At 46.5% G+C, this 23,595-nt stretch overlaps 1 protein-coding gene across 6 annotated transcripts in view; it reads left to right on the top strand.

Moving 5' to 3' along the window:
- Positions 1-23,595, top strand: part of STOX2 (storkhead box 2) — a 587,281-nt gene that overhangs the window by 456,272 nt on the left and 107,414 nt on the right. For all 6 annotated transcript variants that reach the window (XM_069631479.1, XM_069631478.1, XM_069631480.1 and 3 more), the window contains one exon: positions 15,414-15,566. In XM_069631479.1, coding sequence (XP_069487580.1) covers positions 15,414-15,566 — 153 coding nt within the window. The remainder of the gene's footprint in view (positions 1-15,413; positions 15,567-23,595) is intronic.

Raw genomic sequence — 23,595 nt, forward strand, 5'->3', positions numbered from 1 at the left:
TCCCTTTCCTTGTTACAGCTAAATCAATGACTTTCTTAAATGGTTTGAGATGCTGCCCCAGGTTGGTGTTCCACTTTGGTTAAGTAATAATCTTTGACTACCTAAGGCTGAAGGGGATTGACAAAACCTACCGGCCCAAGATTTCACCTAGTCCCTCAAAGTCCTTGAATCCCCCCGCAGCAAACCATTGCCCCACTCGTTGAAGACCCCTATCAGACCATTTTTGAGTGTCACAAAACCTTTGTTCGGAAATGTCAAAGGGCCCTCCACAGAGTTAATACATAGACGACAGGCAGGAGGATAATTGATGATTCAAAACCACTTTTTAGCCACAGCGACCATTGCACCCCTAATGTCGGATGTCTCCCAACAGAGTTTGGGATAGATCTCATCAGAGCCCAAAGAAAGTCCCTAACCTTTTTGGGGTACATCACCATACCTTCCAAGTCATCCCTCATATGCTCTAGGAGTTGCCTCAGTTGGGCTGCCTTATGGTACAGTTGAAAATCTGGGATGCCAAAACCCCCACGTTCCCTAGGAAGGGTGAGTGTTGTTTTCTTGACTATCGGACGTTTTCCCCACCACACAAATGTACTAGTCCTCGAGTTCTGATCTCTAAAATAACTGTCAGTAAGTCTCATTGGGATAGCTGAGAACAAATAAAGCCAACGTAGAAGGATATTAATCTTTACCAATATCATCCTCCCATACCATGAAAGGATGAGCGCCTCCCATCTGTTCATATCGGATCTCAACGCATGAAAGAGAGGGTCATAATACAGTCCAATTGTTTTGGTCATATATCTAGGTATCTGAATGCCCAGATGTGATGGCTGTTTTCTCCACCCGCATATCAAATATCTATGCTCTAAACTAGAGGCTTGGATGCAAAGTGGCATTAGCATTGATTTAGCAATGTTATTCTTCAACCCTGATAAGTAGCCAAACAGCAGCTCTGGTAGAGGGTGCTTGGAGCTCTGCCAAATATGCCAAGATGCCACCTGCAAAGGAGGACAATTTGAAGTCCAGCTCTCCACAGCCTATACCCTTTATCTTTGAGTTTTCTCCTTACTGCAATCGGCATTGGTTCCAGTGACATTGCATACAACAATGGCGACAAAGGACAACACTGCCTCGTACCTCTGGACAATCCATAAGGGAGCGGACAATCGGCCATTAACCTGGACCTGGAGCGGTCAGGGATTTATACAATGCTGCAATCCATTTTTGAAAGTTATGGCCAAGACCCATCTTCTCGACTACTCTGCCCATGCATTGTAATTTTGCCCTGTTGAATGCCGTTTCAGAATCCAACGATAGAAAGTAAGCATCTATGTCCTGATTCTGCTAATTATGTATGGGATCTATTGTCTTCCTTATCTTGTTGGAGCCCTGTCTACCTTGGTAAAAACCAACCTGGTCCCCATGAATTAACAAGGGTAGAATCCCTTCCAGTCTCTTTCCCAACAGTTTTTCCAAAATTCTTACATCTGTGTTAAGAAGAGAAATCTGTCTGCACGAGGAACATGGTGTGTTGTCTTTCTCTTCCTTCGGAATTACCACAATAATGGCACCCAGCATTGAAGCATGGAGATCTCCCCCCTGCAGGACTGCATTGAACACTCGGGTCAGGTAAGGTGCCGGAGTGGAATGGTACATTTTGATAAAAACTGACACAGAACCATGAACTGACACAGAACCATGATCCCCAGGACTAGATCCCCCCCCCAAACCACCTTTTATATGCCGTATGGTCTGAACTATCTTTGTCAGTTATCAGGGATTCCATGGCAGCAGATGTCTCTGGCGAGATACGTGAAATATTATAGTTGTGTAATATGCGAGCCATCGATCTTGTATTCAGATCTGTATAATCTCTCGTAGCAATTATGAAATTCTATACGTCCCCATTATCAAATGTCAATTGGCCATCTATGGGATGGATCACCACTGCTACTCCTTTTAGATTTGCTCTTCTCTTAGCTTCCAGGCCAGGATCTTCTCGGCCTTCTCCCCTTTCTCGTGATATTTTTGTTTTAAGAAGAGAAGCTTCTTCTGTGTATTTTGCACCAAAAGGGCCTGAAGTTGGATTTGTAAAGCCTCTGTTTCTTGGCAGATGACAGTGAAATATACCTGCTCGTGGGACCTGCTGGTTGAATCGCATCCATCTTATCCTCAAAGGACCATTTTCTCTGTTTTTTTCTTTTTTCGGAACCCACTCTGTATTGGCTCTCCCTGAATCGTGGCTTTAAAACTTTCCCAAAGGGTTTGAGTGCCCACTGTTCCCTTGTCATTAAACTCATAATAATGCAAACGAGCATTCCCTGGGCAGTCTCCCTGTTCTTGAGCAAGATGTAGTTACATATCCACCTGCCTTTGCCTCGGATGTCTTGCCGGCCCAATCCCCAAAACCATGTCATGGGCCGACCACGGTATAGGCACCACCCTAGTTTCCACCACAGAACCTTCAGACCACTGTCAATCAGGATAAGGTCTATCCTAGAAAAGGAATCATGTATGTGGGAATAGTAAGTGAAGGTCAGGGGTCACCATGGCTTCAACCTTCTTGTGGAGACCGTCCAGACTGTGTCCTATATCAATGCAGATGCCACGTATTTCTTCCAAAAGTGCTGCAATATCTTGTTTGGTGGACATCCTGTCCCCATTCATGTCCGACTGCATTCCCAGTGTGTTCTGGTCCGTGGATGTCGCCATAGCATATGCACATTTTTGAAGGGATTCTCTCCAGGTCATCTGGGTATATGTCCCCATATCGCCCATGGAGGGTGCCCTCTCAAGTAGATCACTTTATGTCCCTCCGGTCGATGACCCCTAGCTTCTTTCCACCCGATCTCTGCTTGGACAGAAGGGACCTACACAATAATAGCTCTAGGCCAAGACATGCTCCTGCGACACTATACAATCCTACTCCTACCTTGTTCGGCACTTTACTGTTTGGGACTATTCGCATGGCTTGTCCCATACCTCCCTTGATTGAATCTGTTTTTGGCCAAGGCACGTGGGACAAAACTGGGCACCTAGTGGGGTGCAACAGTGTTTCTGAGGTGCTTCACCCGTCCCCCTTCCTTGGGGTGATCACAGGGAGATGTCCTGAGACCAAATGGGTGCTGGACCAAGCCAGGGAAACGGTAATAGACTCCTACAGCAGGGGATCCAGATCTGCAAAGCAGGAGGGTGGATGGTCGGGCGTAGTCCATTAATGATTACCAGCATAAACAGTAAGACCATGTCGATGATGGGAGTAGCTGACGAGGTAAAAGCACTGGCAGCCCCGAAGGGCAGAGAGAACGGTTGGAATAATCCCTGCGACCAAGGATGTTGGCGGGATGGTGGGGTGCAGATCACTCCCAGGACCCCACTCACCTCTGTCTTCCCCCGGGCCAAAGCAGCACTCCAGTGCCAGGCAAGCCCAATTCACAAAGAGCACGGGGTGGGGGCCGCAGCGCAGCCCGGGCCATAGCCGGAGAGCGAGCACTGGCCTCCAAAGGCAACCACCCGTCACACCACAGCACTGCAGCACTCCTTGGAAGCCTCCCTGGTGACCAGACTTCTCCCAGATGGTCCCCCCTGCCTCGGATCCATCCCTAAATCATTTGACACCATTTTAAGGATGAACCATCATATCCTATCACTACGCTTACTCTCTACTATACACCATCACTCAACTAGAGTATAGCTATACCCCTCAATAAAATTCAGCCTAGCTTCTCACATACAAACACTACCCCATTAACACCTCATCACTCTAATATACTGCAGCTATATCACACCCGGTCCCCTACGATCCAGCAGTGTACCCATGCCACCCTTAGTGTCTCACGTAGACGATGTGCCCTGTGCCTCTGGTCTACTAATGTCGCTGTATACCCGCAGCCCCTCTGGTCCTGTGATGTCTCTCTTGCCCCTTCGTGCCTGCTGTTTGCCATACCTGACCGCTCGCAATGTCTCTTTGTACACAACCATCCAGTCACATGTACCATTCCCAGGCATGCACTCAAGTCCGTGCCTTAACACATGCACGGCTTGGGTTCTCCAGATCAAGTACTGTAGCCAGTCTTCACATTTATGCTGCGCTTGGCCTGCGGGAGTTTCTTTGCGTTTTCCCCAGTTCCCCCTTGTCACTTAGCGCATTCCAAGTGCACTGTGCATAGGCGCTTTGTGGATGAACTATCATATTGTATCACTACGCTTACACTCTACTCTACACCATCACACAATTGCTATACCCCTCGATAAATTTGGCCTAGCTGTTCACATACGAACACTACCCCATGAACACCTCATCACTCTAATAAAACGCAGCTATATCCCATGACAAACCGGCCTAGCTGCTCACATAAAGTGTCCTACAAGCCTAACTCGGCCAGAACTCAGTCTGGGTGTCCACCCACCAGACTGCACACATTCAACTGATATCTTCACCACACCTAACACTAGGATGCAGCTACCATCAGGCAATTACATCAGCTGCACACATAACTGGTGCACCCACGCACCCTACGACACTTTCTCTCTCTACTGACCTGGACTGCGGTCACCGAGGGCGTTCAACCTACCAACGCTTTGACATCACACCCGTGATATATAGAGCGCTATATAAATGCCAAATATCCTAACATAACAGGGGAAGGGCAGGGGGATCGAAATGGGGGCTCAGGTCCCGTTCGATCCTTGGTTTGGGAGCACGCTTATTATGCGACCAGCATGTACGTGGCCTCCCAGCATTGCATACTTTCAAAAAAAATGTTTTAATTTTTTTTGGAACATGTTATGTTACTATGTTTTTCCTCCTACGCCATATCACAGGAGTTTCAAAGCGTTCACCTTTGTACCCCCTACTTTGCAAAAACAGACCATAGTTTGCTGGGAAGGTGAGCAACAGTGAAGTAGGAAGGAGGGAAGGAGCTTGCAGACGCAACTAGGGTGTCTGGCAAGGGGAATTCATTATGCTATCTTCTAGAGAGATGAGACACAGAAAGTTATGTGGTGGGCTAATCGATCTTGATGCTGCATTTCTATTGATATTTTTTTTTGACCGATATTTAATTTATAAAATGGGAGTTTGTATAACGTTTTTCAACTGTAACATAATAGTTAAAAAGAAAAATGTTTTAAATCGCCTCATGTTCATATTTATCAAATGGTGCAAGTGCCTAATGTGACGGCAGAGGGTTTTTTATTCTCATTAGCAAAGGGATTCGGGTTGGAATCGTACTTGTGGTCTTCAGTCCTTTCTCCTCTCCCTTAGTTTAAGAGTGCCACACTAGGCAAGGCAAACATTTAGTGTCTTAAACTGCTCTGTCTTTCTCGTCTGGTGCAAGGGTCATCAGGGTCTTGTTTTTCCTCCCAGATTCTAATAACATGTCTGACTATCCCATTACATTATGTCACCCGATGGGTGTCGGGTGTTAGTGGGTGAACTGCTGTACCCCCCAGGGTACCTCATTCTTTCCCCTCCTGCCCGGTCACTGAACTACACCCTTTCAACTCCACTTTGGACTAGGAACTGCCTCCCCTAGTCTTTTCTCTCCATTTTAGCTCTGTCCATTGATCTGTCCCATCTCCTCCAGTGGAGGAAGATCTTCCTTGCCCAGGTCGTAAAGTGCTACAGTCCCTTTTCTTTCCCTCCAGTACTAAGTCCCCTTATTTTCTTCTCGTCTTTTCTGCCCTCCACTGGCTGTCTTCACTCTCCCTGCCCCTTCCTTTCCTCCTCCTTGCTTTCCTCTCTCTAGGTGTTTCAAATCCTCCTCTTTCCTTTGATCTTTTTCATCCACCTCCACTCCCCCGTCTGTTCAAATGTTTAACCTTTTTGATATCGAGGTGCCTTGTCTTTTTTTAAAAATTTTTTTTATACAGTATTTTTTATTGTTATTGTATTATAACAATCACAAAGAACAAAAACAAATCAACATAAGGATTATCATGGTCATTCTTAATCAACAAAGGCAATACACATGTCAGCAGTGGTCAAAAGTCTTCCTTAGTACATATATTGGTGTGTAGTACATAGTAACCATTGTACGCTCCCAAGCATGTAGGAGGGAGCCTTAAATCGCCTCTTCTTCCCATCTATCCCAAATTTTCGAGGCTTTGTCGGGACAGCCCCTTGCTAAGTAGATCCTATGCTCCATCATGGCGCACACGTCCATATCCAGTTTCCATTGATCTATTGTCGGGGAGTCAGGGGCTCCCCATTTCTGCGCTATATTACGCTTAATCAGTCCTGTTGCCATGTGTAGGAGCAATCTCTCCCACTTGTTAGCCTCCATTTCATTGGGTGCTCCCAGGAGTAGGGCCTTTGGGTCCAGTGGTCTGGTCCGGGCCAGGACTCTGGTGAGCTCCCCACAGCATGCATTCCAAAAGGTTTGTATCCGGGACATGCCCACAAGATGTGAAAGAAGGTTCCCTCCTCCTCCCCGCATCAGAGACAGTTTGGGTTTGGGGCCCGTTTCCAGCCGTATAGGCGCGTCCTAGGGTAATATACCCGGTGCAGTATTTTCAGCTGCACCAATCGGAGCCTAGAGAAGATAGCAATTTCTCGGGGATGCATGAGGACTTGTATCCAGTCCTCTGGATCTATTTCCCCCACATCCGCTTCCCATTTCGCCTTGAGCTCGTTCAGTTCGGGGGTAGCAAAGGAGGATATGGCATTGTATAGGATGGAAGTGCATTTGGTTGGAATATACGCTGGTAGGATGTTACGCTCTATGGGGTTGTAGTCCGGTACCCTTATGTCTCCTGTTAAGTGGGTTCTTAAGGCATGGGCCAGTTGTATGTAATGATACCGTTCCGTATTCGGGATCTGGGATTGTAACTGCAAATCTTCAAATGAGGTCAGTGTCCCATCTGTGAGCATATCCCCCACTCTCGTGACCCCTGCTTTCACCCAGTTGGGCCATGGCTCAAGATTCCGTGATGCAGCTAGGTTATTATTTTGCCAAAGAGGTTGTGCGATGGTAACTTTACTGTCCCACCCAATGAACTGGTGTGCTTGTCTCCAGACCATAGTGAGGTGTGGTTGTGGTTGTGGGTGGGGGAGTTCTCGGAAGGGGTTGATAAAGGAGGGTCAGTGGATCTGCGTTTTGTATAGTAGCTATCTCAGCGTGAATGTGAGGTAGGTCTCGATTTCCGTGGAGAAGATCATTAATCACAGCCAGTTGTGATGCCCAATAGTAAGTTTGGAGACGGGGACTCCCACTCCTCCCTCCCAGATCGATCTCTGGAGTGTGGTTAGCGCTATTCGTGGTTGACCCTCTCCCCCCCCCCCCCCCCCCCCATATAAGGTCTCTAAGAAGTGTCTCTACTTGGTGAAACTCTGAATCTGGAATTCTGTGTGGGGCATTCTGAAGGATGTAAAGGAATCTGGGAAGGGTCATCATTTTAAAGAGTGCCGCTCTACCCATAAGAGTCAGGGGGAGAAGTTTCCAGTGTTGGACATCGATAATGAACCGGTCTGTGATCGGTCGGAGATTGTGTTCTACATAGCTTGTCAAATCCTCGGATATCCAGATTCCCAGGTATCGAAAGCCTTGTCGTTCAACATGGTACGGGCACCCCTGGGGGATGGCCTGCTCTCCGCCCTTTACAGGAAAAAAGACTGATTTATCCCAGTTGATTCTGAGTCCGCAAAATTTACCAAAGCGGACGAGCAGCTGTGTTACGATGGGGCAGGACCGAGGCGGGTCTCCCAGGTATATAAGGAGATCGTCTGCATAGAGAGATGTATGATCCTCATAGCCCTCTGGCCAACTAAACCCTGTCCAGGCAGTATTTTGGCAAAGCCAAATAGCAAGTGGTTCGATTGCAAGGGCAAACAGAAGGGGGGAGAGCGGGCATCCCTGCCGCGTACCTCGGCCCAAAGGGAAGGATCGAGAGGACAATCCATTTACTTTTACCTCCGCCTGGATGTTGGTATAGAGTAATTGTACCCATCCCAGAAAGGCTTCTCCGAATCCCATACGGCGCATGATCTCCCAAAGGCTGTCCCATTGAATCGAATGCCTTTTCGAAATCGATTGCCAGCAGGGCCAAAGGTCCGACTATAATCGGAGATCTCTCCATTGCCAGATGGAGACAGCGTAGATTCATCCGGGTCGATTTGTGGGGCATAAATCCACATTGGTCCGGGTGAATCAGGGTGGATGCAACCAGTTGTAATCGGTTCGCTAGGAGCTTTGCGAGGGCCTTGGCCTCCCCGTTAATCAGTGATATAGGTCTATAGGAAGCACATTTGTGTGGAGGTTTGTCAGGTTTAGGTATGACCACGATGGTCGCCTTACACAGGTTTGGTGGGAGAGTCCCTTGTTCCCGGGCGGCAACAAACATTCTGTGCAGGGGGGCCGCCATTTTGTCTGCCGCTAGCTTTTGCCAGGTTTCAACAGGGAATCCGTTCGGGCCCGGCGTCTTCACCGGTTGGTGCTGAGATAGCGCCTCTGTAATCTCGGCCTCTGATAAGGCGGAATCCAAATGTTCCCTCTGCTGCACAGAGAGCGTCGGCAGCGTTACCCCATCTAAGAGGGAGGGGTCTAGCGGAGAGGCTGGGGCTCGGTAGAGGTCTGCATAGAACATCGAGAAGGCCTCAGCAATCTCAGCGTCTGAGTGATAGCTGTCGCCCTGTGGTGTAACTATTTCCCGGACATGGCGTTGTCCTTCGTCTCTGTTCTGCAGCCAAGCGAGCAGTTTGCCTGCCTTGTCCCCCAGCTCATATACCCTCGCTTTAGCCTGCCAATGGGCCTGCTTTGCGTCATCCATCGCTCTGTTCCGAAGGCGCTCTTGGGCGCGTTGGAGGGATCGATGAGTTTCAGACGTGGGATCAGAAATGTGTTTAGCCTCCCAGTCGCTCACCTCCTTCTCGGCCTCCAGTATCTTTGGAGCCGGGCGTTCCTTCTATGTGTCATCCAGGAGAGAATCTCACCCCTGAGCACTGTTTTATATGCCTCCCATAATGTCACGGGGTTGTCTAATGATTCCTCATTAATTTCGAAGTATTCGGTGGATACTTCCTCTAGGCGATCTATCAGCTCTGGGAACCCTAGGTAGTAGCTATTAAGTCTCGACGTTCTAGGGGGGAGGGCGCCCTGCATACATATTTCCATTGAAAGCGGTGAGTGGTCCGAGATGCTCCTAGGGAGCAGTTCTGCGGACATTGCCCTGTGGAGGTCGGTGTGTGGTAGAAGGAAATAATCCAGTCTAGACATAGAACCGTGGGCACCAGAGTGGAACGAATATTCCCTAACATCAGGGTGTAGCTCCCTCCACACATCTCGGAGCCCAAGAGCAGATGTAAAGTTGGCTAATCTGGTAGGGGTGTCTGGGTTACGATTCCGGAGGTGGGATCGGTCAGTGTTGTTGTTCATGGTGTCGTTGAAATCCCCCCCCTAGGATGTACGTGTCAGGGTGATGTTTCCCTATAAGGGTGGTGAGGTCATCCAGTAATTCCTGTCCCAGACCCGGTGGAGAATATATCGCGGCAATTGCCACCCTCTGACCCCAGATCATTCCCAAGATGAACACGTATCGGCCCCTGGGATCTTGTTCTACGGTTTGTTGAATAAATGGTATACGTTTGTGTATCAGAATGAGGGTGCCCCTGGAGCCCATTGTGTACCCCGCATGAAAGGCAAGGCGATAGTTGGTTCTCTGAAAAAAGGCACAGTTTACCCCAGCCAAGTGGGTTTCTGTCAGGAGGGCCACATCAGGGGAATGTCTATTTAGGAATTGCATGATAAGGCGCCGTTTGATTCCTGACCCCATCCCATTCACATTCCAAGTGAGGAGTTTCAAGGATTTAGTGTGCTGCATGAGGGAGGTGCGAGTTTGTGTACAGGACATTTACTACGTATGATGGGGATTTTCAGGGTATAGCGATCCATAAGAGATGGCGGTATACTTCTCGCCTGTACTAAGGAAGCAGAGTTGCCTTGTGGAGTAGTGTAAGACGTCCCTAATAAGGGACAGTGATTAGTTCGGCCCATGAGCAAGTGGCAGTCCTGAAATGACCAACACAATTTTGAACTTTCCCAACTCACCCCCACCCTATACTCCACCCAAACACGAAGTACCTGTCACCCAAACATGCTGATCCTTCAACTTCAGACCCTTGGATAGGGTTGAAACAAGCAAGAAAGAGAGGGGGGGGGGGGAAGAGAGGTCTGACCATGGGGGAGAGATCAGATTTTTCCCCAGAGTTCCCACGTTTGCGCCCATTGTCGACATCTTCCATGGTGGGTAGATAATGCGTCAAGATCGGAGGCGCGGGCAGTGCATGCGCGTGTGTCCCGACAGAGTTCTTGGGTCCTTTAGTAGGGGACTATAGTTTGTTCATTCCTCTTCTTGTTGTGCCGCTGGCTCCAGGATCTCCTGTCCCCCCCGTTCTGGTTGTCTCCTCGGGGAGGCCCGCCCAGGTCCGGGTTGGGGTCGTCCTCTCGGTCTCCTTGGTCTTGCAGTCCAATCGCCTTCTATGTGAGCCTCTGCCCACCTCCAGGCCTCCTGTGGGTCGTTGAAGTGGACAGTAGTAACCTTATGGTAAATCTTAAGTTGGGCCGGGAAGAGCAGGCCGTATTTTACACCCATTTGGGGAAAGTTGTTTCCTGAGTGGTTCAAAGGATTGTCGTGCCTGCTGCACTTCTTAGGTATAGTCCGGGAAGAAGGCGATTCGGGAGCCGTTATGGGTGATCGTTCCTTGTGAGCGTGACAGTTGCAGGAGGGCATCCCTGTCGCGGTAGTTAAGCAAGCGAGCAATGATAGTCCGGGGCGGAGCGCCCAGGAGTGGTTTGCCCGAAGGTATCCTATGAGCCCTCTCCACTGAGAAGAATTTTGAAAAGGATTGGGGCTCGAAGATGTCCACGAGCCACTGTTCCATGCATTGCCCCTCTTCCCCCTCCGGCAGGCCCAGGATGCGAACGTTGTTGCGGCGGGACCTTCCCTCCCCATCATCCACTCTCGATTCCAGGGCTTTCAGGCTGTTTAAGGCTTGTGACAGCTGACGATTGATCCCGGCGATGCTGTCCTCCGTTTCGGAGATGCGGTGTTCTGCCTCTCCTATTCTGGAAGTCAACTTCTGTAGATCGTGGCGCAGGAAGGAGACATCCGCCGCCATACTGCCTATTTTGGTCTCCATGGAGGAGCGAGAGTTGGCGATGGCCGCCATTACGTCCCGTAAGGAGAGGGAGTCATCTCCCACAGGGGAGTTTGGTCGTGCTGTTGGGTCCGCCGGGGCCGGGGTGGTAGCGACGGCAAACTGATCCATGCTGCTCTGTGTAGATGGTTTCTTCTGTCTGTCCTTCCGCATATTTTCGGGAGTCGTGGAGTGTCTGCTACGATGGGGCAGGTATTGTTGTATATACGCAGCAGGAGTGGTCGTACCCCCCAGGTGTGCGGAGTGGTGGCCGCGCAGCGGGTCAGGTGGAGGGCTGTGAGTTCCAAGAGCCTCCTCCACTAAGGCCTGGGGTTTATATGGCGAGAGTACTTTGAGGCCTAGGGCCCTTTACTGGGCCTTCACAATACGCGCGGACCTCCGGCGCTTCCAGCTGTCCACCCAGGCAGGTGGTGGTCCCCCTTTCGCTTCTGGTGCGATACGGGCCTCAGCAGGCACCCGTTAGCAAGGTTCGATCGGAGGGGGAAGGGGGGGGCCTCACTTCTGACGCGGCCCAGTCGCTGCTGTCTTCCGCCGTCCGGGGGGGGGGTGTGTGTTTGCGGCGTGGTGCCCCAAGTAGATACGAATCAGGAGGTAGAAGGCGCACACCACCGGGATCCCAGGAGGGCCGCTATTTCTTCCCCCACCTCTCTCGCAGATCAGGTCCGTCCGGGCGCCTTCCGGGTGTCAGCGGGACTCGGCCAGTGGATAGTCTCGGGTCCCGCGGTCCCAGCGCGCAGCCTCCCGCCCGCGGGGGAAGAAGAGAGGATGGTCACGGGCGTCCGTCTCACTTTCTACTCCGTGCCCCACCGTGTCAGGTCGTCTCGGGCCTCTCACTTGGTCGGAGGAAGTCTGCCCTCAGACACCGGCGGCCATCTTGGTCACGTAGCTCCGCTGCCGGGCCTCGGCAAATGTGGATTTGTCTCCGTCGTCTGGGTTGATAGGTGCCAGAACCTCCGTCAACCCCAGCCCACAGCTTCACGGGCTCGGTCGCAGTGTTTATACCGCACGAAAACCCCAGGAATCAGGATGAAAATGCAGGATTGTTTCGGCGCTTACGGGAGCTCACTCGGCTCACGTCCGCATCGTTCGTGCGCTGGCCATGCCCCCCAGGTGCCTGGCCTTTTTAATTTGACTGCCGATTCCCTTACCTTCTTTTACAAACAACATTCCCCTTTATGCCACTTTTAGCTCAGAACCCCAAAATTATGAATGTTAATTTAGTGACTGCAAAACTAAGGTAGAGAAGAGAAATCCAGGAAAATAAGCCAACAACTTCAGGATTGCTGTAGTACACACACGAGACCTTCATGCATCTAGCAGTACATTGTGTAGGGACTTACAATTCTTCAAATCTGCCTTGGAAACATAACTTCATTATCAACACTTTGACATATCCGCCTCCTCTCTTTAGCAGAACCCTGGTCCTCCTAGCATGGCTGACACACGCCCACGCTATCGCGAACCATTCTTACCTCACTGCATGCCTTGCTCCCTGTGTTTTGTAGCATATATTTCCTGCTTTCTCATCTTATGTTCTCCTTGCTCATTTTCTTTCTTCGAGCAGACTAAGATCTGGATACCCGTGGTGTGAGCGCCGTACGCCATTCCACGGACAAGCCTAGCGCTCTGAAACTGCTACAGTGTTAATTTGGTGCAGTATATAATCAAGGCAGTTTTTGGAAAATTGTTCGGTGGAGGTAGAGTAGTATTGGGTGCATGAGAGGCTCGAGTGTGTGCTTGGCAATCCTGGAATGTATTATGTAGGCTTAAAGTACCTGCAGTGTTTTCCTTTTTCATCACCTTTGTGCTTTGTCCTCACCTCCTACCCACTCTGAACAACCCTCACTCCCACCCACCTCTCCTCCTCGCTCCCTTTAACTGAGGGACACTGCCTCCCTTCTCTCGTGAGCTCACCCAACTGCCTCACACTTTAACCCCTTTCCCTTGTTGATAGAGATCACCTACCCTTCGCTCTTACCTCTTAAATACCAGTTCAATCTGTCTCTTCTACCTTTCATAATTCTTTCAGATGTGCAACTATCATCCATATTCTTAAGAAACCCTTTCTTGATCTTTTGCTTCCCTCTAACTTCAGACCCATTTAACTTCTTTCTAAACTTCTTGAAAGACTCCTTTATAACTAAGCGTCTGCATTTCTTACTCTGCAATCACCCATCCATCTAGTTTTCGCCCTTGTCACTCCTCAGAAACCGCTCAATCCCGCGTCTCAAACACTTTGCTGCACACCACAACAAACTATACTCCTGCTTTTGAATATCCTAGCTGCTTTCCACACAATGGACTATCCTATCCTTCTTTGTCTTTGGCCTCTCGAGGTCTCTGCTTCAGTGGTTCCCAACTAACTGTTCCGACTGTTTCCTGGGCTAGTGACACTCCTCTTCTCGCCCTTTACTATGTGGTGTTCCTCAAAGCAGTGTTCTTAGTCCCTTTTCTTTCTCTACACTCTCCCTCTCTAATTGACTCCTTTTAATCTCTTGTACCACCTCTAAGCTCGTGATTCACAAATCTTTTCTTTTTCCATTTTATTTTCGGATTCCCTCCACGCTACTCTTTCCCTACCTCACTGCTATACATTCCTGGATTAACTCCAATTTTGTTACCTCAATCCCTCCGAAACAGAGATGGTCTTCTTCCCCTCTTCATCCCCCGCCTTCTCCCTCTGTCATATTTCCCTGTTTTTATTCCCTTCTTTTCCTCAGCCTGTAATTTCAGTGCAATCTTCGACTCCTTTTTCTCCCTCTTCATTTCCAGCACTAACCACGGTTGTCACTTATCTTTTCAACCTTTTCCTCTCCTTTCATGTGACCAAGCTTCTCACATCCTCTTTCTTTTTCTCTCTCCTTGATTACTGTTCCTCTTTTCTAGTTGGTCTTCCACCTTGTCCCCCTTTGTCCGATCTATAACTTAGCTGTTTGTCTCCTTTTCCAACTTCCCCTTTGCTTCTCTATTTCACTCTGCTTTCAATTTCTTAACTTCCTTTTGACTAGTCTCCTCTTTCACTTTCTGAAATGCCTTTACAGTCTTCCGTCTCTTTCATGATTACTTCTATTTTACTTTCTTTCTTGCACACTGCGCTGAGTTCTTCTTACTGACTGTCCCAAAAAAACCTATGCTAAATCCTGGTTTTGATTCTTTTGTCTTCTTTCTCCAAAACTCTAGATCACTCTCCCCTTGCCTGTCCGCTCCTTCCTCTGACATCTTCCGTACTCGTCTAAAAGCATATTATCATTATTTATTTAGTACAACGCGCAGCACACCCATGGGCCTTAAAAGCACCAACCATAACTAAAACAGACTACAATAAACACAAATGAGCAATTGTACGAGCAGCAATCACAAACCAAGAAGAGACAGGCGGACTAAGTATTAAATAAGGTTTTTATAGCAGCCTTAAACGCTCATCTTCTTTAGTCTCCCACTAACTCCTAAAGTCCCCGTGACCTGGATTTATCTGCTTTCCATCATTTGAATTGTACTGTATTACTGTTATCATTATACAGCACTTTGGCGAAAGCCTTTATAAATCTCAATGAAATGCAATATGGTACAACAGGTGAATTCCCGATTACTAATGCTGGCATTATGATGCTGGCTTCAGAAGATGGCCTAGTCAAAAGATGACGTCTGAGAATGTTGTGGGTAATAAAAGGCAAAGGAGTGGGATAGACTGAATTAAGTGAAATGTGATTATCCCGGACGTAAAGGTAAATTATTTTTGCCTATTCCTTGTTCTTGTCGGTTGATTTGTCTTAAATGCCTTAATGCAGAGGGCCAAAAAGTTGTTGTTCCAAGTAAGGCACTACTTGGAATGTGCCTCCACTTGCACACACAACTCGTTTGCTGCGAAGCAGTCTTTTGGACAAGATGGACAGCTTTATTTTGACTATAGGATGAAGGAGCTGCCAATTTTATGGTATACATATTGCTTATATGTCTCATTTATCCAGATGAACACAATGTTAGCAGTTTTCCATTCATGCTTTTCAATTGTAGTGCTGTTGCTTGGTGATCCAATGTCTGCATTGAAGGACTCCATTAAATGGCATTGCAGATACTTGCAGCATTGGGAGCATGGGCTTCGAAATCCACTGTTACTGGTAGGGCTGTGGGGCTGTCGAGAGGGCATGTTCTTGTATATTTTGTCCAACTAGGTGGAGGCTATGGTACATTCTAAAGGTGATTCCTCTTCCGTATTAACCCTGCATGTTTTTCTCTTCTTTTTTTTTTTCTGCAGGTGATGTATCGCCAATCAGCATGTCTCCCATCAGTCAGTCCCAGTTCATTCCACTCGGGGAAATCCTCTGTCTGGCCATCTCGGCTATGAATTCTGCAAGGAAGCCAGTCACCCATGAAGCACTCATGGAGCACCTCACTACCTGCTTTCCAGGTAGAACTCCAGCTTTCACTGCTTCTAGAAGTTTATTGTAAATGTAACGAGCACTGACCCAACTACATGTTTATTCTTTCCCTAAAAGTCTCTCGGGTCAATATATTTGGTGTCTGAAACCTGAAGGCTTTATACGCAAAAGGAACCTTTGAAATTATACATGATGTCCAGCGTCTCCAGATAACATTCATAGTTCTTGTTGCCTAAAATTGGGCAAATACTCACAACAACAAAACAACTGAGAACCAAGTGTCTTCCACTTGCTGCCTGCACTGCTGTGTTCATGTTTGGAGCCCAGTGGGATCAGCGGTGCCTGCCATACAAAAGGCACTTTTTAGTCTTGCGGCATCAGCTGTGCAGGCCTCGTAGTAGCACTCGATTGTCTTATCTGAACTGAAAAGACCCTATAAAAACTACTAAATATCTTTTGATTTAATCTAATTACTTTTTGTGGCCAGTATGTTAAAACTAATATTTCTCTTAAAATGTATTTTACTTGCCTAAAAATAACCTAGTTAACAATTACTATTTCTTTGTACACATTTTTTTTTCTCAGAGCTTCAAATATTAGGGTATAAATTGCTCCTCTTTTGAATCTGATCTGCAGTCAAATAGGCAGAGAGTGAAAGGGATTGAAGTAAAAGTTTAGAGAAACCATGTCATCTGCTACAAAACTGGCTTTAAAAGACGCAGTTTGGGATCTTTATTGAGACTTTGTGTACAGTTGAGAGGGATTTTGCAGTTTTTTAGTATTTGTTAAAAGAATGAAAATTTGCTATACGACAGTAGGTATTAACTATGTACAAACAGTATAAGATATTGGGATCGTCAGAACCGTTATTATTTGAGGTTCCTGTGTCGTAATCATGGTTTAATGTATTTTGTGGAATAGATTAAATGAACTGCAGTTCAAGCCTATTAACTATTGTTTGTGTTTTGGGGAGACAGGCAGTGATAGATCCATCAGCAAAGTTCTAAGTACCAGAAGCAACTCTCTGGGATAGTACGGCAGCCGTATTGAAAATAAGAGAAGGGAAGCAATACCTAAATAGTTAAAAATGGAGAACCAGCCCATTAACCAACATCTAATGAAGTTCCACCTTCTTTGGTATGTCATGGTCTTAAGGATGTGTATAGCGCTCCTCTGATATCGGTGTGATCTTGTATCCGAGTTGCTTATATGCAATAGCCTGATGGTGTTGGCACGTCCTTTTGTAGACCAATTTGGTGTCTTTTGAGGGCCTGGGTTGTGCTCCATCATGCGCTTTACCTAAGCAGGCATGCATTTTATGCAGGCATTAGTGCTCTGCCATTCAAGAAAGGAGGGTCCCTCAGTGATTGTCTCGTGGCAGGAAGTTGAGCGGTCTCCACAGATTCACAGCACTATCAAGTTTAATATAAAGGGTTTTATTGGGGAGTCGACACAAAATTGGGAGAAGTTAAAACTCATTTGGTATGTCAGAATGACAGGCCCTGGGTTCATCTCGGTTCTATCCATACCCAAAAAATGTCTGTCTCTCCAGCATCACTCGGTCTCTGGTCTGGTTCTCTCTCCAGTGGGAAGTTCTCGTCGGTTGTGTGTTCACTGGCAAAGTTGTTGACCTGCAGTCTCCTCTCCCAGTTCCTCTTCACATACATGTTAGCCAGACCAAATGTAGCACAGCTTCTCACAGAGGTAAGGCAGGCTTAGGGGGTAGTCTGACTGTTCAGGACTTTAGCCACCTGCCTGCCAACAGGTCCTGGCTGTATTACTTCCCAGCTCACTCTCCTCCTCAGCCCCTAGAAGTAAGCCTGTACCCAAGGAGCCAACTTGTACCCTCTCACCTACGCCCTTAACCTCCTCGGTTCCTAGTGCTAATCACTGGCTCCTTGGTGACCTCCTTGAGTCACTTCCACATGTTCTTACCTCCTCCCACTCCTTACCCTGTTGACTTGTGCATCTCTCCCTCTCTATTCTACCAACCTTCTTGGAACTCGTCTGATTCCTCTTTCTCCTCCTGCCCCTCGTTTCGCTATATCCTTCTCAGGCCATAACCCTCATCCTGCTCCTCTCACTACCACTTCTGCTTCTGATTTCACCTCCAGCCTCCACTTCTCAAGCCACTTCTCCATTCTCCAACTGTTGCCAAACTCTTTCCTTTTCCAAACCTCCCTCACCTCTGCTCTTGGAGGGCATTCTAATATATTCCCTTCACCTGGGTCTGGCTCTCTGTGAAGGTTCACACATTTGGTACTTTGCCTTACTGGCGAAGGGATTGGCTGACTTCAAGTATATGTTTCAATTGTAGGTGTTCCTATTTGAGGAACATGGGTTTTGCGAGTCCTCTGGACTGTGGCTTCTAAAGGCTTGTCTGCCACATTGCAATCTCAGAGTCCTGCGCATGCACAGAAGTGCCAATAGTACATGAGGATCAGGCACAGATAGTGCCACTCCTGCAGCGGCTCCACAGCAAAACGGGGATATAGTACAACATCCATTCTCTGACCTCTGGGACTGGACTAAAGGGCCTACAGAACCTATCACCAATACTGCTTATTATGCGACTCTAGGTTTAAAGGGTTCCATATTGGTATGACCAATGTGAAAAGCCTCCACTTCTGACCGAAGAGCTGAGGGTGACCAGGGGAGAATCGTCCCCAACCACTTTTGGCATTGCCTCATGGAGTGGGCGCAACCACCCATTTCCCATGGGTTACCTTTTGTCAGCATTGTAATTTGGTTTAAGACACGAATATAATGCATGCATGATGGCTGAAGACTTGCCCTGACCTTGGTACTCCGAGTGAATTGCTGCAACTGTGCATGTGAGAACATCCGGAAGTAGTCTGGCTGTGAGTCCTGGGCATGCAGCAGGGATTTGGGATTCCTATTAATAGTGTGTGCTTAAATATTGCAAGTAGGTGCGTATTGCCTCTACAAGTTGAGTAGTTCCCTGGGCTGTTCAGTCGCAGTGCAAGAGCAAAGGTTGCTTCAGGAAAGAACTGACCAGGTTGGCCGATGATGGCGTGAATGTCCTGGCTGTGGAATGATCAATGTTGTCTGAAGGTTTCAGAGAAGTCCAGTAGCCAGGTTATAAGGGTGCTATTTAACAATTCTTATGAAACACAGATCTGTAATCTGATGCTAAGCGACAGCATTAAAATAATTATTTGAGCATTTGGAACTTAAACAATTGATTGCTAATGTAACCCATATTAAGTATTTCAGTCAGGCGATGCACCCTGGTCTCAGCCTACTACAGTCGGCTCTAAAAGAAACAGCAAACTGCTCAGACGAAGCAATAAGCTGGATCATGTCCTTCTTACAAAATAGAACATCTAGAGTACAATGGGGAAATCTATTTTCAATAGAAAAAGAAATTACATGCAGAGTCCCCCAGGACGCTAGCATGTCCCCACTCCTGTTCAACATATACCTTAGATTTCTATGTATAGTCCTTGATAACATCAACACGTTCTTTACCAACTATGCTGATGACACTCAGTTGGTAATAGAACTAAGTGGAGACCATCAAAAGGACAACAAAAAACTTGACACAGTGTATAAAGCAGTGGAGAAATGGATGGACCAAAATTGGATGTGTCTAAATGGCAATAAAACCGAGCTCATGGTCTTTGGTTCCAATTTGGTCAGATCCAAGCTCCACCCCGCATATAACACCTTTACCATCAAAAACACTCCAATAAAAGTCCTTAACAAGGTTAAATCCTTGGGGATGATGTTAGAAGCATCCCTGGGATCCGAGGCTCAAACCCTCTGTGAAAAAAACCTGCTCCTATCACCTCCGCTTATTGAAAGCCATCAGACCCTATCTATCGGAGGAAAACAGCGCCACGATCGCAAGAGCCACAATTCTATCTCGCCTCGATTACGGCAACGCGTTAATACTGGGTTCTAACAAAAACTGTTACCACAGCTACCAAGTCCTGCAAAATAATGCAGTAAGAATCATCAAACAAATACCTAGGAACTAGCACATTAGCGAAGCCATGAAAGAACTACATTGGTTAAAAATCGAAGAAAGAGTCCAATTTAAGTCGCTCACACACAGATGTATATATGGCAAAGCTCCAGCGTACATGAGAAGTAAAATCATCCCATATAAGCCCTCCAGAGAGCTAAGATCAGCCGAACAAGGACTGATCACGACAGCTCCTTTCAGACTCAAAAACGGAGCGGGCAAATCCTTCCCTGTCACCGTAGCAGGCCTCTGGAACAACCTTCCGGGCCAGATGAGGATAGAAGCCAACTACCAACGCTTCCGTAAACAATTGAAAACTTACATCTTTAAGTAAAACATATAAAGTTTTCTGGCCCAGTTCCATATCTTCTATATCTGTCTTGTGCTTCGTGTAGGTTATCCGTCACTTGTCTATCGTGTTCCTGTCTCTGCGCCCCGAAGCTTGCGAGCTATCGGCGCAATATAAATAAATAAAATAAATACTATGCAGCGCACAGCTGAAATGCTTATTTTATTATGCCTATAGGTTCAATGTTCTGAGTGATATACCACTCATATCACACCCCTCCTCAAAATACCCCCGGGTCACAATGGACCAGGAATTAGGCTGGTTGGTAAAGGTAATGTTTATTTATTTAAAATTCAAATGAAACATATACTTTTTAATGGGGAGCAGCAATCCCCAATGTGGTGAAAATAATAAACAAGGTATATTAAGCAGTTAAATTCACTCTTTAGCAACACAGAAGGAAAACTCTGAGAAAAGAACACTTTTGGTTTGTTTGAAAAGGTAGCACTTAAGTTAGAATTTCCCCCTGCAGAATTCCTCAACCCACAACTAAACCATTCTAAACAGAGATGAGGAAGCAGCAGGTAATCAGGAATAAGGAATGATAAACAGAATTTGAATACAACCTTCCCTCCCCAAACAAGAGAGAAACGGGTTGGAAATATTACACTTTTGAAATGACATTCGAAAATGACTGTGTAAAACAATGAATGTGTGCAAAAATCCTTAAATCAATACAAATTTCAATGGGAGCAACATTGAAAAGATGCTTACAATCCTGATCTATAGTTTGAGCAACAGTAAACACTTTGAATCCAAATGGAAGTTTGAAAATAATTTAAAAACAAAAATCACACGTGTAAAACGTTGCAGAAATTGCAAGGCTTGAGTGAGTTATACAATGTTGAATGAGAGGCGTTTTTGGAAAATAAAGTTGCGAAAAAGAAATCGGTTTTTACAAGGATAGTTATGCTCTACACTAGGGCATTCAGGCTAGGTTACCAGATTGAAACACAGTATGCTCTAGAGTTGATCAGACGAACCAACCCTAGCACCTCCGCGGCCGGCCTGGCGGACCCAGTCCAATTACCCGAAGGAGGATTAAGGGTTTAGGATTTCACAAGACAAAATTATTTAAAGACGTTAGCTCTAGCGCAAAGAATCGGAGGCAAGGTTTCAAGAATGGTTGTGACAATATTACAATGATCGGGATAAGGATTGGATGATTTAGAGATTGGGATGGAACAAAACCAGGCAAGGTATGCAATGACTTTCCATGCTTCCTATTAATACTTAAAGTCCACTTTAATTTAGGATTTTGGACCATCAAGGGTTCTGATCATCACACGGATCGGGTCTAACCAAGGACATCGAGGCACATCTGACGGGATAGGGTCAGCTGGGTGGTTCTGGTCACCGGGACGGCACTCGACTGGATTGGCCCTTCTGGTTACTGGAGACTGGAGATCAGTGGGACGGCACGTTTGCAGCCGGCGTGCATTTAGTAGCAGAAAGCCAGACTGGATCAGAATGCTTCCCTTGTGGTGTTGGGGATTTGTTTAGAATTTGAGGCCTAGCTGAAAAAGGAGTTCAGCAATGCATAGGCCTTGGCTTTGTAAAGAATCATGAACAAAGATGAAGAAATCAATAACAGGTCTTCAGGAATCAGTGTGTCTTTGTGTTGTCAGGTTCCCTTATTTATCATGCCAAATTATATGGCAGGGGCAGGTTTACGGTCCACACCCCTAATGCTAGGATTGGGCAGGAGCACAGTTTCCCCCTTGCTCTCCGCTAATTGGATAACCGAAAAGCATGTCATGTTTATGGTGTCACTTTTACAATGTCTAGAAACCTCCCCTAGCTACTGGAAGCAAAATCTAACTTTCTCACAAATATATATTTATGCATTTAGAACCTCTGAAAAAATCAGATACACGGGTTCCATATTTTGAGGGTCACATTTCAATCCTAATCCCAAGTCTATGGGTCTTGGTTTTGACTTTCTGCTACATTTTGGCAATTTTAACCATGAAAGATTTGATCTAACATTTCCCAATTTTGGACATAGATGCGCAATTACCCCTGGGATATGTGTACACAATGTGATGTTTGTAACATTAAGACTTTCCGCGCAATCGCTCATTCTTTATAACTTCTCTTCCTTATGCAGTACTGAGTCCTACCAAGTCTTCAAATAAGTATCATAAAATTTGATTTAAAGCTATCAACTTTCAGATTTTTCTTCATTCTTGTGGCAAAGTTAAATGTCTTGAAAGTTCAGTTGGAAAATAGGCTTTTTAAACACCAAATGTCACTTGTCAGTTTTTTTTTTTTTCTTTTCCATGTGTAAGCAAATGTCAATCCCTTTGAAGCAGAATGAGGGGCCTCTCCCTTTACTGAAGTTTCCTGCCCCTCCCACTTGAAAGGCGAGTCTTAGCCTGCTATGGTCTGAGCCTGGGGCAAAAACAAATGTCTAATGTAACTTGGAAAGCTCCATTGTCCTGGGCATTCAAAGCCTCCAAGCTAGCAATTAGCCTTTCCAGTGCCAGCAGTTTGAGGTGTCACCCTTTCTCAGGGCTAGCACTGGCAGAACCGGTGTTTTTCTTATATATAGTTTACCAATTTATCCTGGGCATAGCTTTTATTTTCTCATTTTAAATCTTGCCTGAAACCTAGGAATCAAAACAGTTTATAGGAGTACTTTTACCAGTAAGAAATAGTTTTACATTTGTAAATGAGCATACCTTTATGCCACAATGTACTTTTTAAATGGACGAGCTTGCTCTTCATTCAGGAAAAAGGACATTTAACTTATTTCTTTTAAACTCGGTTTTCATCTGCAGCAAATACACACCTTTGGGCAGCTCCTATTTCCTCGAATGCTGGAGTTGTTTGCAGCATGAATACATGCAACATGCATCTGTTTAGATTCTTTCTCTGGACAGCTGATTCTTGATACTTGTTGCAAAGAAATAGCTGTGTTTCCTGTGAAAAATGAAACGCAGTCCCTGATTGATTTCTCAAGGATACATTTGTCAGTAGCTGTCATTCAAATGAGGCCCGGTTCCTCTGAGACTCAAGACTGATCCTGGGCACTGCAGGGCCTTTTTGATCATAGTGGTTCAGAAGAGGCATTTTGGGTTTACAGCAAAGTAATGCTGCTTCTTTCCTTTGCTCCATGTAAAATGTTGCAGAGCACACTGGCACATTCCTGCAGTGAGTCCCCTGTTTTACCCCACCTAAAATGGGATTGATAGGGGGTGCAGCCATTTTCTGGTTATTACAAAACGCAGTTTCAAGATGTTGGCGCGCACCAGAGTCAGTGCGGCCATTTGGTGCTGTTTCTTGCCCCATTGCAGCAACATGATGTAGTAAGCATAGTTGAGTGTGTCAAAATATCCCACAAAAGGCACCATCATAGTTTGGGTGGCCATCCATAATCTATCAGCAAGTAAGATTATTACATCACCTTGGCCATGGTCTGATAATTTCTTTGTACTTCTTGACCTATTATTTCCTAAAATAGTTTCCAGATAACTCGAGCCCAAAAACTGGATAGAATCTGGAAATGCACACGCACTATCCCAGATGTAATGGATAACTAGCTCATCCCCTTAGCAAACAACGTTGTCGATATGGAATCTGCTGACGATACAGCCAGTCCCTATCAAGAAACCCCAACCAAGGCAGTAAATACTGTTGCTCCAGTTCGGACCAAACTAGAATTCAACACATGGTACACCTTTTGAATTACAAAAACTCAAAGCATGTAAAAATA

This window comes from Ambystoma mexicanum, chromosome 6q (assembly GCF_040938575.1).
Source record: "Ambystoma mexicanum isolate Mex_15411 chromosome 6q, UKY_AmexF1_1, whole genome shotgun sequence".
NCBI lineage: Eukaryota > Metazoa > Chordata > Amphibia > Caudata > Ambystomatidae > Ambystoma > Ambystoma mexicanum.